Below are 14,242 nucleotides of genomic sequence, written 5' to 3'. Positions count from 1 at the left end.
TTAAAAAAGGAAATACAAAAAATGTATTTATATGCAAATAAGAAAATACTTAGAACAAGTGAATGTTAACAAATATGACAATTTTATTTATTTATTTATTTATTTTCTAAAAATGGCATAAATCCAAAGTAAAATATCATGTTTTAAATATTCAGATTTTGAATTGATCATTTTTATGATTTTAAAAAAATTAAAGTAAAAAGTATTAAAATTTAAGAAGAAAATAATAAAATATTAAGAATTGTCACAGGTAAAAATAAGTTCAAGCAAGTAAGGAAACACTTATATAAAAGAAGATAAATGACAACAATACGATTTCATTTATCTATTTGTTTTCTATATAAAGTAATAAATCAAAAGTAAATTATTTTTTTTTTGAATATTTAAATTTTGAGTTGATCCCTTTTATGATTTTTTTAAAAAGAAAATAATGAAGTTAAAGTTACTTAATTTAAAATTAAAAATAATAAAATATTAAGAAGTTATATTTTATATAATGATTATAAATTTATGCTCTTAAATTTATTGGTTATTATCTCTTATTCTTGGCTAATCTTTTGGTGTTAAAATATAAGTTTTTCTTCACATATTATCATTATTGAGTCATATATTTTCACGAACCACTTTATTCGTATTTTCCTTCAACTTGCATTTTTTGATGGGCATCATCGGGTAAATCACCGTTTGGTTCCTTATAAATAATGTTAGGATCAGCCGGCTCATTCTTAGAATTTAAGAAAAAAAAAAGACACAACAAAATTATTTTATTTCAATGACATATCTACCCGTTTCATAAGTTCTCCAATTTATTCTATCATAACCCTAATAGCCAAGAGTTGAAATCCCATTCTAACTTAAGATTCTTGTGGTTCTTGAGTGCAGCAGAATCATAAACAGAAAGTTTTTGCCGACTCTTTGATCTTAGAAATGAATGGTGGTTTTTATCCGACAATTTCAGTAAGTGTCAGTGGTACAAATTAATTTTATTAATTGATTTGATTGATATTTTTTTGCCAAAGTTGAAATCTTATTCTAACTTAAGATTCTTGTGGTTGTTGAGTGTTGGAGAAATAGAAACAGAGGGTTTTTGCCGACTCTTTGACCTTAGAAATAGACAGCGATTTCGGTAAAGTTAGTGGTACAGATCTATTTTATTAATTGATTGATATTTTTCTAGCCAAAGTTGGAATCTCATTCTAATTTAAAATTCTTGTGATTCTTGAGTGCAGGAGAAACATAAACGGATGATTTTTGTCGACTCTTTGATCTGAGAAATGGACAGCGATTTTTTTTTTCCGGTGATTCCGATAAGTATCAGTGGCACATATTCATTTTATTAATTGATTGATGGATATTTTGCACTTACCATGAACATCAAACAAAACAAAAGATAAAAAACAGGAACAACGTTGGCAAAAGAAAAATAAATAATACTATTTGATTTCACAAATCGATATTTTTCAAAATTATTAGGGTTTAAAATTCAATCGCCATTAACTCTCTTTTTTAATTTTTTTTTTTAAAAAATCAAATAAATTTCCAAGTTATTAAGTGAAATCATTCATTAATCAATTATAAATGAGATTGAAATTAGTCTAGTTGTTTTCCATTGTTGGAATCGAATCAAGAATTGTACATCTCCATTCTCAAAATCAAGAATTGGGTATCCCAAACTCAAAATCTAGCAAAAAAATAGAGTAAGAAATTTTCAAAAACCTTTCAATTTAGATGAAGGGATGAATATGAATTTCTCGATAATGGAGGAGAAGGAATGTATTGATATGAATATGACGACCCATTATTCACCCGTAACCCCAATTTTATCTGAATTGAGACATTGATGATGGTAGCGAAAGATTATACTGCGACGACACGAAGACGGAGGAATCAACGTCCAGTGATACGGTAGAGAGATTGACCTAAATGTAAAAGTCCACAAACCCTGACACTTTTTGTCGGATATAATAGGAAGCCATAGACACTTATAAGGGCTCAGCTTCCAAGAACACTATAACCAACAAAAAGTGTCGGCTTCTAGACTTCTACATCTAAGCCAAAACCTCCACCATATCATTCGGCGTTGATTCCTCCGCCGCCGCCGCCATCATCGATGTCCCATTTCAGGCAGAATCAGGGTTATCGGGTGAAAGAAGGATCGTCATTTTCATATCAGTACGTTCCTCTTCCTCCCCTGCCGAGAAATCCATATTCATCGCCGCCTCCGCCTCCGCCGGATTCTTTGTATCCACATCCGCCTCCTCCTCCACCTTCTCCGACACCGTGCCCACCTCCACCCTCTCCCCCTTCGTCTTTTCCCCCACCGTTCTCTCTGCTGAGAAATCGGTATCCACCTCCGTTCCCTTCTCCTTCGTGTCCTCCTCCACCTTCTCAGCCACGGTTCCGTCTGCTTCCTCCTTCGTGTCCTCCCCCACCTTCTCAGACTGTTCGATTTAATCAGCCAGCTCCATTGCCAGTGAAAATTTCCAATGAAACTGAGGAAGAGAGGAGGTTGAGGAAGAAGAGGGAATTAGAAAAAGTAAGACGTAAACAGCGATTAAGGGAAGCACAGAATAGGATTGTGGAGAAAACCAAAAAAATATTTTCTGGTAGGAAGGGTCATGCGTCAATTAGATCCGACAGAAGCATTGCCCCTTTGGTAAGGGGTGACATGACAGACAACCGGTTGAAGAAGCAGCAGCTGAAGTAAGACGTTAATTCTGTATTTATTTCCAGCCATAGTATATGTTCCAATTGTTCTATCTATTATCTATTATTTGTTCGAGATTTGAGTTTTCAAGCATACTAGTTGGTCGTAAGTAATCTTTAATTTAGAATAGAATACATCTACAATGTTACAGACCACTATATGCTTTGATTTACTTTGCAATTAGATGATAAGCATAGATTTAAGGGTGAACTTTAGACGTAATGCAGATGGTCATTCCATAGGGTGGGTTGGTGATAAACTTAATGGACATCAGTAATTTAGATGGTTGCTGTATTTACTTAATTTTCTGAATGACTTTTTTTCTATCATGTTGTTCAACAAATAACTAAATACACCAACCATCTGAATTACTGATGTCCATTAAGACTATTCGTTTTACATATTAGAGATTGCTAAATGTTCTGTAATTTATGTGTACTCTGTTGATTCAGAAATAAATTACCAGATCCGTCAGCGCAGCTAAAGATTTTGAAATCAAGAACAGAACAAGATCGCTATGTGATTCTGCCTTTTTTTCCCCCATAGTGCTAGTCCTCTCTCACTTGTATTTATGATAATCAAGTCAACCACCAATGCATCTTCTGAAAAAGTGTCACAAGCAATCACTAATTTATTACCACTCCTGCTTCTGCTGTCTTCTTTTGTAAAGAAATGTCATTTCATTGACTAGAAAGAGAGCAAGAGAATTCATGTATACGAGATGGTAAGAGAAGATAGCAATCTGGTACTCATCTGGGATTGCTATCTTTTCTTACCATCTCTCATATACATGAATTCTCTTGCTCTGTTGTTTCTAGTCAATGAAATAACGTTCCTTATCAAAAGAAGACAGCAAAAGCAGGAGTGGTAATAAATTAGTAATTCTTGCGACACCTTTCCCTTTTCTTTTATAAAAAAACTCATGGAGTCATTAGATCATAGCAACCTCTTGGTGCTGGAGATAACATGAACAATTAATGCTATGTTGCCAGGTATAAAGACCAGGTTGTGATTGCGAATTTTGATGGTGCTCCAACTGCTGGTTCAGAAACCTACAACAAGTTGGATAAAACTGTTCGTGATGCATATGAATCACAGGTGAAATTATTGGTTAAATGCCTTTCTCCAAGTTTGTAATGCTTTCTCCAGGTTAATAAGCCAAAGGAAAGACTCCTTTGGTGCAATTGCTAATTGAAAGAAAGATTGGCAAAGTTAACTTCTCCATATGAAAATTGAGACCTCATATATTCATCTTCTCCAAACTTATGGGTGTGTTTGGTATGGAGGAAAACATTTTCTGGAAAATGTTCAATTTTCCCATGTTTGGTTGGCTTAAATGTTTGGAAAATGTTTTCCAGATCAACTCATTTCCCTCAAATTTAAGGAAAATGACTTCCCTTCCAAAATTATGGAAAACATTTTCCTAAACTCTACTTCTTCCTTTAATTTTTTTTTCTTAACTTAACCATATCCCGGATAATATTATCTCACCCAACCCCTACCCCCAGTAATATGTACCTTTTCTGAGTGTTGAACTCAGCCTAGCTACACTTTTATAATTTGGTAAATTACTTAGTTGTATTAATATTTCTCTCATGTGCCCATTTGCAGGTACGAGGTGATGATGCAGATGATCCTACTATTGCGGCATTTGGTGGAACAGTGGCCCATTACACGGTAAAACTCTGTTAACTTGTTTAACTTTATATGTGGTTTAGCCTGAAACTTAACACCCACTGTGGATGTGATGTGATCCAGCATGTTCCAGCTAAGCTTGTTTTGCAAAAAAAGATAGCTGGAGAGGAAAAATCAAATAATGAAGTCGAACATTTCCCAGATGCTTCGAGAGTTACAGTAAAGAAGAGACCAACAGTAACTGCCATTGAAAAAGAAGGGGTAATGAAGCCTAGCCTGCCTCTTGCTTCATTTTTTTTTTCCTGCATGCCTTTATTTTTGCAACTAAACTGATTATGACATTGTTGGAATCTTTTAGGGGGTTATACAACAGCTTTGAAGGGGAAGTGGTTGAAGTCAGAGGAGAACAAAATCAGTCATGAAAATGTTGTTGGCAAACAACCGAACAGTATGCATGATTGATTCCTTCACAGTTATTTATGCTGATCAGCTAATTTTCAGCAAGAAAATAGAAAAAGAGAAAGGGTAGGTACATGAGAGAAGTTGCATAAATAAACAATGCATTGTACCATATGAGCATTTTGCTCTTTAGAAAGACTGAATTTTCAAGTAATTTGCATATGCGAATGATTGTTTGGACTGACCATAATTCTTGTGTGGTCTCTCCTACCCCGTACCCTCTTCACAGTTCTCACATTAGGTTTGGCATTTGTGTTTTGAGAAAATAGAAGAAGAATAAAAGATATCGGGAATTGAATTGATTAATTAGTCCCTCAAGTTGATGGGATTAAATAGTTGTTATAGATAATGTAAATAAGCAAAGAAACTAATAAAATACCCTTCGGGGTGGCCTAGTGGTTTGGGCTTGGGACTTCCATGTTGGAGGTCTCAAGTTCGAAACCCCTTGCCAGCGAAAGCAAGGGGTTTGCCTTTTAGGTCGAGCTCGTCGCACTGGGCTTGCCTAGTGCATGTTACCTCTCCTATGTGGTTTGCGAGCTATTGCATAGGAGTGGGGCTTTACTCTGTTCGCACCCAAAGGATAGCGGCTGCGGGTTTTCCTTGTCATAAAAAAAAAAGAAACTAATAAAATATTACTCAAGTTCCTATCTGCCTAATTAAAGGGATTAGAGAATATTCTCATGTATACACTATCTAATCATACCATATTTTGGAAAGAAAATCATGTTTTCCATATTGTTGTGATTTCATGGTAAAACTCATAGAATTCATGGGAGTCTAGAATGGACAATATCATAGGATGTCCTTGGAGTTCATAAGGATATCAAGAAGATTAAAACATGAGGTTTTCATCATGAACCCTAACTTACATAGGGGACTACTTGCTAACATGAATATATAGCACGGGGGAAGAACAATAATGTTCCCACACGTAGAGATAGTCTTACATACCTTAAATGCTCTAAATTTTTTATTAGTGCCTGGTTTTTGGTGGAAAAATATCAAGAACTTGTTCTTTGACTTGTTAAAATCTCATAATTTTATGTTAGAAATGCTAAAGTTTACATGGGAGTTCGTTTATAATGTCTTACCTCTAGAAAGAGACCTTTGCAAAATCCTTCACTTGAGTTCTTAAGAAGTTTCTTGTAAATCTATGGATTGCACGAATATGAGGTATTATTGTGTTAAGATGAAGAAACCATCAATATTCTATGGCCAAATCTTAACTTGGATGATGGATGAACCTTGAAAGAAGTTGGATTCTTGAGAGGTTTTCTTTCTAGGGAAATTTTTGGACTTGGGGGATGAAACACGACTATGGTGTGCTATTATAATGTTTTTTCATGTGTGCTATCACGCAATTGACGTCTTGCGCAATAAGGTTACTGCATTGCTTTTAGCTGACAACTTAGGCGTGCAACAAGGTAGTGTCTAGGAGTAAAATGGGCATAAAATATGGCACAAATACCAAAGTACGAACAATTTGTTGCATTGGAAACTAGACTCAAATACCTTCAATTTGATAGGGTTTGGGCCACTTAACTCTTCATATTATAGGAGATATGCTTGTTTGAAGTTGAACTTTGCTCAGACTCATGAAAAATTTCATCGGTAAGGAAGCTTTTAGTCCAACTTTGAGCTAGAGTTTCTTTAGGACATTAAGGGGTCGTTTGGTGTGAAGTAGTGGTGGCAAATGGGCGAGTTGGGTCAAATTTGGGTGGTTGAAAATGGGTAATAATTCAACCCGCCCATATTTGATATGGGTAAAATTGGATTGCGTAACAAATGAGTTGGGTAAAATACAAGTTTACTTGTATTTACCCATGTTATCATGAATATATAGTACTCTACTTGAGAATTCAACATGGAGAAATATTTTTTCTGGATGAGAAGTGTTGAAAATACTTTATTTAATTTTATTGTATCATGAAAGTAAAAAAATCCTATAACTTTTCAATATAAAATAAATTTATATAACAAGGGGAAATATTTTAAATTTCAAAGTAAATGAATATTTGCATTTTAGGACTAAAACATGTTTATTGCACTCTAAGCAATATCAATACTAATACATGATTGCTTATTTTACACTATTATTTGTTATTCAATATAAAATTAAACAAATAAAAAATATAATTATAATTAACAAAAGAAATATACATTTAAAATATATATTTTTTGGAGGGCTAAAGGCTTCACCTTTTCAATTATAGAGAAGAATAATTAATTTTATAGAAGAACATAAAAAGGAAGAGAAGTTACAATATTTTTAGTGATGTCATAATTTTAAGTGAATAGAAATTGGAAGCTTTAACTCATTTGGCTATTCCATATTTTATCCATAATTTACCCATATTTTTATGGGTTGAGTATGTGTATCAACCCATATTTTACCAATATAAAAAATCACTCACCCAACCCATTAAAATATGGTTGGGTTACCAAAATATGGGCTCGTTTTGCCAGCACTAGTGTGAAGGATAACACCAAGTAATCCTGAGACTAATTATAGTGCCATTTAATTTGTTATTTTGTTGGCAAGTTCGGGATAACTTATTCCGGGATTAATAATTAATACCTAGATTAGCTATCCCTCCCCTTGGGTGGCATAGTAATCATGGAATAACTTATCCCGAGATAAAATAGGTAAATGACAAAGATATCCCTTTAAACCCTTTTTATACATCACTTTTCACCTTCATGTATATTTACATTATTTTTAACATCATATATAATAACATTCACAACCTCCACTATTCCTTATTTTTATGATAATTCTTCATATTTTTCTATTAAAAATTACACTATATAAATATAATTTTTATTTTTGAATTTATTTAACTAATTCTTATGTTTATTTATATTTTGATTTCTCATAAATTCTCTTGTACTTTAACAAATTTAAGATGGAAATTCTATTTTTAAGCTAAATAAGAAGAAAATTTTAATTTAAAATACGCACACAAAAATATTTAAACTAACTAAGATGATTTTTTTAAAGAATGAATAACTAAAACCTACAAAGAAAACATAAAAAAAAACTAATAAAGTGAAGAATATTTTTGTAAACAAACAACTTGTTTTTAAAATTTATGCAATGCATATTATTTTGAATACAACAAATCAAACACTTAATAAGAAATAATCTCAGCATAACTAATCCCAACATAACTTATCCTATCATAACTAATTTCATCATAACTTGTATTCAAACCAAATGACCCCTAACTATCATCCAACACACTTCCCCACACTTAAGACTTGACCTTTTTCACCTAGGTACAATCAAATACATCGGGTTCAGGTCTAATCCCACGCGTAGAACAGTTCAATCATAGCTCGAAGGTACAAGGTATTATAGAGCTGGACTTAGACAAAATGCTTAGAGTGTAAGTTAGTGACGTAACTCGCTTGGCGGATATAGTGGTGGTGAGGATTGACACACAAGTCATATCTAAGCAAGACAATTTCAAGTATCTTGGGTTAATAATCTAAGGAAATTGGGAGATTGACAATGATGTTACACATTGTATTGGAGCGAGGTGGATAAAATAGAGGCTCACATCCAGTGTCGTGTGTGATAAGAATGTCCCACAAAAACTTCAAGTTAAGTTTTATAAAGTACTTATCAAATCAACTATGTTGGATGAGATGGAATGTTGGCAGTCAAGTACTCACATATCTAGAAGATAAAGTAGTGAAAATAAAGGATATTGAGATGGAAGCGTGATCATACTAGAAGGGGTCGTTTGGTAGAGTATAAAAATCATGCTACATAGAGTGTATTGGTAATGCTTGTATTAGTTATGGTTGCATTAATTATACATAGATTATTTTTTATGTATGTTTGGTTTGGTGTATTAAAAATAGCATGCATTGCATAACAATATTTTTGTACAAAGATATCGTCCACAATTATAATGGAAAAGATGTAAAAATAATTTTGAGGGGTAATTAGGTGTTTAATCATGCTAATGCATGCATTAAATCTCCTTGCATTACTAATACCTAAAAATCCATAGTATTAGTAATACACACCTTAATACACCATAGAGTGTATAACTAATGCAAGCATTAATTATACATAGCATAAAAAAGTGTACTTAAACAATGTATTACTAATACACAGAGTTAATGCATGCATTATTTTTGTTGATACACTATCTAATTCTATCAAATGACCCTTAAGAGATAAGATTAGGAACGAGGATATTTGGCACACTATGAGGGAAGTGAGACTGAGATAGTTCGGACACATGAAGAAGAGAAACACATATGCTTCAGTGAGTAGGTGTGGAAGGTTGGCTTTGGTGGGTATGAGGGGACATAAAGGTACATCGAAGAAGTATTGAGGAGATGTGATAGACACGATATGATACACATGTAGCTTGCTGAGGACATACTCCTAGATATGAGGATATGAAGTCAAAGATTAGGGTAGAAGGTTGGTAAGTAATCGAGGGTCATCTAGTTTCCCTTTTCTGTATTGTTCTTATTACTCTCATATTGTCTTGTCCTTCAATTTTATTATTATTTATTGGGAAAATGCACAAGTACCCCCCTAACCTATGCCCGAAATCCCACAGACACACCTAACCTTTACTAAGGTCCTATTACCCCCTCGAACTTATTTTTTAATTAATTTTCTACCCCTTTTGGTCCTACGTGGCACTATTCTTGTGGGCCCAGCACGTGTTGACAAATTTTTCAAAATAGTGCCACGTAGGACCAAAAGGGGTAGAAAATTAATTAAAAAATAAGTTTGGGGGGGTAATGGGACCTTAGTAAAGGTTAGGTGTGTCTCTGGGATTTCGGGCATAGGCTGAGGGGGTACTTATGCATTTTCCCTTATTTATTTCTATTTGTTGAAAAATATCATTAACTAATAAAAATGTGCTCTCTCTAACAGCTTAAACTTTTAGATGAGATGATTACACATTTAAACATGGTATCAGAGCAGACAGAGGTTTCAGGATCGAATCTCACCTCCTCCCAAACTAAAAAGAATTTCCATGTGCTTGGTCCATGAAAAAAGATCAGGTAAGAAGTCCACCCATCTCATAAACCACCAATGTGGGACCTTCGTCATTCTTTAACACTCCACCTCACGCCCCATGTTTAACATGATCCTGGTCTGATATCATCTTTCACCCCAAAAGCTAGCTCAAAGGGAGAAGGATTGTCAAGCCTTTTAAGGAGGTCACTCATCTTGTTAACCACCAATGTGGAACTTTTGTCGTTCTTTAACACTTTTGGTTCAGTTATCATATTATCCGATGTTGCTACTGTTCTCTTCTCCTTTATTTTTAACATGACTTATTTACTAATGTGTTTCTTTTCCATACTTGTTTATGATATTCTTTACTTGAATTGATGGTCTATTGGAAATAGCCTCTCTACCTTTGCAAGGTAGGACAAGGTTGCGTACACACCACCCTCCCCAGGCCCCACTTGTGGGATTGCGTTGAGTATGTTGTTGTTGTTTGTCCGTATATTAACTAACAGCTTTGCTGATTTAGCGAAATAAAGTTTTGTTTTCACATTGTTTAAGACTTTAGGTGTATTTGTTCAATGTAGAAAGCTCCAAAGTGGTACTTGGAATTTCTCAACGTCTTCCTCCTTTAAGCCCTTTTTGCAGTGTCATAGCGGGATTTGATTGTTATTTTTTGTTATCCTCCATTCTGTCTTTGTAGATATCTGTTATGTCCCTTACAATCACTTATTGATAATGCATGGGATAGCAGTGAGATGGTTATGCAGGTTTGGCCTTGAAGGAAACAATTTCTCTTTGTTTTGATTAGTGTTGTTGTGTCAAAAGTTTCAATCACCTTTATAACAACTAAACATGCAAGTGATTTATGAATTAGTCTTCCTTGTGTAGATTGGAGCGCCTCTAGAAGAGAGACACAAGACCATTGGATGATGGCTTTTAAGGTATTTGAATTCGGCTTTATTAGAGATTTTATTCTTTCTATAAGCCTTCCAGTAGCTCGTTGTTATTCTAAACATCATTCTTCCTCTAAGGTTGATTGTCAAGTCTCCTACAGAGTTGCTTCAACTTTTTAAGAGGCCCCAGTGAATGCTGTGAAGGTACAAATCTATCGCCGTTTAACTAAAGCAGTCGTACAAGCTATGCAACCTTCAATAAGGTACTATCCCTTGTTCCTTGAAATCCTTCTTGGAGTAAAGTTGCATTTTGTCGTCCACCCAGTCTGGGTAAAAGACTCGAGCAACCTAACATCAAAGTCTGAAGGTACTGCTGAAGAGGCTTATACATGGAATGAGGTAAGTTATTGGACAGTCCATTTTTAACACGCAGGGGATTTTTGCTCCGATTGCTTCAGTTGAGTACAAGGGGAAAGTCTTCGTGTCTGGTCAGGTCCGAAATGCCAAAACATATGGCTTTACATTTTCTCTACATGCATTCTAATTTCCTATATAACATCAGTACTAAATTTCTCTCTTTTATTATCTAGGCTAATAATGCATACATCTTCCGTGGGTTGGGTATTTGGTGCAATTTGCGTTCATGATGATATGCTCCCGTAAGTTCTGCATAATGTTACTTCGTCCATATTATGTTTCATGTGTCGTGGGTGCAGGGATATGTTGATGTGCAATTGATTTGAGTTAGAAGAGCTACAAAATGATGCTACTCCTAACTTCGTAGAGAAAGTTTTAACTTTGTTTTATAAAGATTCTTCTCGGTTGATCCATAACATTGACCACTCGCTGTGAGTATCTTTCTCCTGTTCTGGTGTTCTTTACTAATTTTCTTAATCCAAGCTTGATAACTATATGCACCAGTTCAAGGGCAGTAACAACAAATTATTAAACTAGATAGTTGAAATAATGCTGCATAGTTGAGTCATGTAATATAGTAATTGGTCTTGTGCAGCATTGTTAAGTATCTATCGAAAACAACCTCTCTACCCCACAAAGGTAAGGATTAGGTTATTACACTGTGAACGTTTTGTTGTCGTCTGGTGGAGCATTGGAGCGAAGAAGGTCAAAACTGAATGTACACAGTTACTGCCTAGCAGGAAATGTAGAAGGGCATTACTAATCTTTATTGGGTTTATTTTATATACATCCTAAATAATTTTTGCAGGAATTAACATAATGTAGGTTACTTGCCTCTTCTTTTTTGAATTACTAATCCCTTTATTATGGGTACTTATTGTGAGTTATGATATGATAGTGTATTTTTTTTTTATATTATTACGAGTTCCATTTTGCATTTTATGGGTTTATGGAACGAATGACGTATTGTCTAGTCTATTTAGTCTCTGTTGCACATTCTTACTCTTTAGGGGTCGTTTGGTGTGATGGATAAGATGAATTAATTTTGGGATAACTTTTTAGTGGCCTTTAATTCATTGTTTGGTTGCAAAAATAGGGATAACTAATCCCAGGATTAACAATTAGTCCTGGGATAAGCTATCCCTCACTTGGGGTGGTATAGTAACCCCAGGATAAGTTATCCTGGGATAAGGTGTGTAAATTAACAAAAATACCCCCCTTAAACTCTCTTTTGTTGAGTTGTAGTTGATTTTCTTCTGAGAATCCTGATTAATCCGAAAGGGACGATCTCATATCCTATCGCCTTGGGAGAGCAGAGTCTCTGCTACTACCATTTGGTTTTGGCCATGAGATGAGATATGCATTATTTTGTTGTTAGTTATATATTCAAAAAAAAAACTCTCTTTTATACACCACTTTTACATTCATATATATTAACATAATTTTTAACAATATTTATAATAACATTTACAGCCTTAATTATTCATTGTTATTATGATAAATATGTTTTTCTGTTAAAAATTTACATTTTATAAATACAATTTTTATTTAAGAATAAATTATAAGTTGAATTTATTTGTGTAATTATTATGTTTATTTATATTTTGATTTCTCTTAAAATATTCACTCCACTACTAAATTACATATTTTTCATTAAATAGTTTATTACTCACTTAAAAATTATATTTTATCTATAATTAAAATGTAGATAACTTTATAAATTTTCTTTTACTTTAATAAACTTAAAATGAAAGTTTTATTTTTAAGCTAAATGATGAGAGTTTTATTTTTAAACTACATAAGATGAAAGTTTTGTTTTAAGCTAAATAAGATGACCATTTTATTTTTGAGTTAAATAAGATGAAAGTTTAATTTTTAAACTAAATAAAATGATAATTCAATTTTTAAAACATACGGCACAATCATGGAAATGCACACACAAAAATATTTAAGCTAAATAAGAAAGAATAACTAAAGCTTGCAAAGAAAATGTAAAAAAGAAAAACTAAATAAGGTGAGGGTATTTTTGTAAACAAACAACTTATTCTAAAAAATTATACAAGGAATATTAATTTGAATATGACAAACCAAACAAGTAATATAAATTAATCCCAGCATAACTAGTATTCAAACCAAATATGCTTCGGAACATGTTGTATGCTCATATATGCTATCAAAGAACCATATTAAAGTAAATGCTCTTACATACGTTATTTTCATGGAGTTTGAAATTTCACATGTGGAAATTGGGGACAATAATTATATTTCAATTACAAAATTGAGAAGTGATCAGCGCGCTATCACTACAAGATGAAGAAAAACACAGAAAAATTGAAAGTCACAAACTGGGCCGTGTTTTGGCAAAATGTAATAAATCCATTTCTAGCACGAACAGTTAGCCCAACAAACGGGGGAGGGGGGCTTAATTTTCAGGCACTTAAATAAATTTAAGTATTTATTATAGAGTATCGTCTCATGAATATAATAAATTTAACATTTTGAGAAATGATTATAATCAATAATAAAGATAAATTAGGAACTAAGTGATAAAATATCTTTTAATTTCTAAACTGAACAACTAAAAGTGGATGTATGAATAAACAAAGTCGTATGCAGGAAGGGATCACTGGGTTAACGTGAACCCATGCTTCCTTCTGAAATCATATAATAGTGTCATATTTTTTTGTTAAATATAAATGTGTGAGCCCACACTTGAAGTATCATATAATGTGACGATTGATTGGGTGCACCTCTTAGTAAGGTTAGAAATTTGACTTTTATATCTATCTTGTTTTGTTTTTCTTTCTAAAATTTGGTAACATCTCTATAAGTTATTATCGATAGCATCTTTGGCGTTTTAATTTATTAGGCATTTCAATTTTGGAACTATAATTTAAAATTTAAACTGTTTTTATAATAGTGAATCCATCATCCCAAAATCCTGGATACGTTGTGAATACATAAAAATGTAAATTTCCTGTCTCGTTGGAATTTGATGTTACTCTCTTAAATCTATTTACTTTTATTTGCGACTATTCCAAAAATAGATTATTACTTTTACTTGTTGCATTTAACATATTAATTACTTATTCATTTTTCAAGGCCTAATTAGTAAATTAATATTATAATATAAATTAC

At 33.1% G+C, this 14,242-nt stretch overlaps 1 protein-coding gene across 5 annotated transcripts; it reads left to right on the top strand.

Annotated features, from left to right (window-relative positions):
• The first annotated feature begins 1,833 nt into the window (after positions 1-1,833).
• LOC125857871 (protein PAF1 homolog) lies at positions 1,834-10,961 on the top strand. Of its 5 annotated transcripts, none has more exons than XR_007445701.1 (8): positions 1,834-2,703; positions 3,700-3,805; positions 4,319-4,384; positions 4,466-4,603; positions 4,701-4,790; positions 9,711-10,561; positions 10,683-10,735; positions 10,826-10,961. XR_007445701.1 is itself a non-coding variant. In XM_049537520.1 (5 exons), exons 1-5 carry the CDS (start codon positions 2,111-2,113, stop codon positions 4,719-4,721), a joined length of 924 nt encoding a protein of 307 aa, XP_049393477.1. In that variant the 5' UTR covers positions 1,834-2,110; the 3' UTR covers positions 4,722-4,985. The 5 variants fall into 5 exon arrangements, 1 of the variants encoding a protein (XP_049393477.1); XR_007445699.1 differs by having other exon boundaries at positions 4,701-4,867; positions 9,711-9,841; XR_007445698.1 differs by having other exon boundaries at positions 4,701-4,867.
• Positions 10,962-14,242: the final 3,281 nt, after the last annotated feature.

Source organism: Solanum stenotomum, chromosome 3, assembly GCF_019186545.1.
Source record: "Solanum stenotomum isolate F172 chromosome 3, ASM1918654v1, whole genome shotgun sequence".
Classification (NCBI taxonomy): domain Eukaryota; kingdom Viridiplantae; phylum Streptophyta; class Magnoliopsida; order Solanales; family Solanaceae; genus Solanum; species Solanum stenotomum.
Note: the sequence above shows the minus strand (reverse complement) of the source record. Positions and strands in the feature narration are given on the sequence as shown.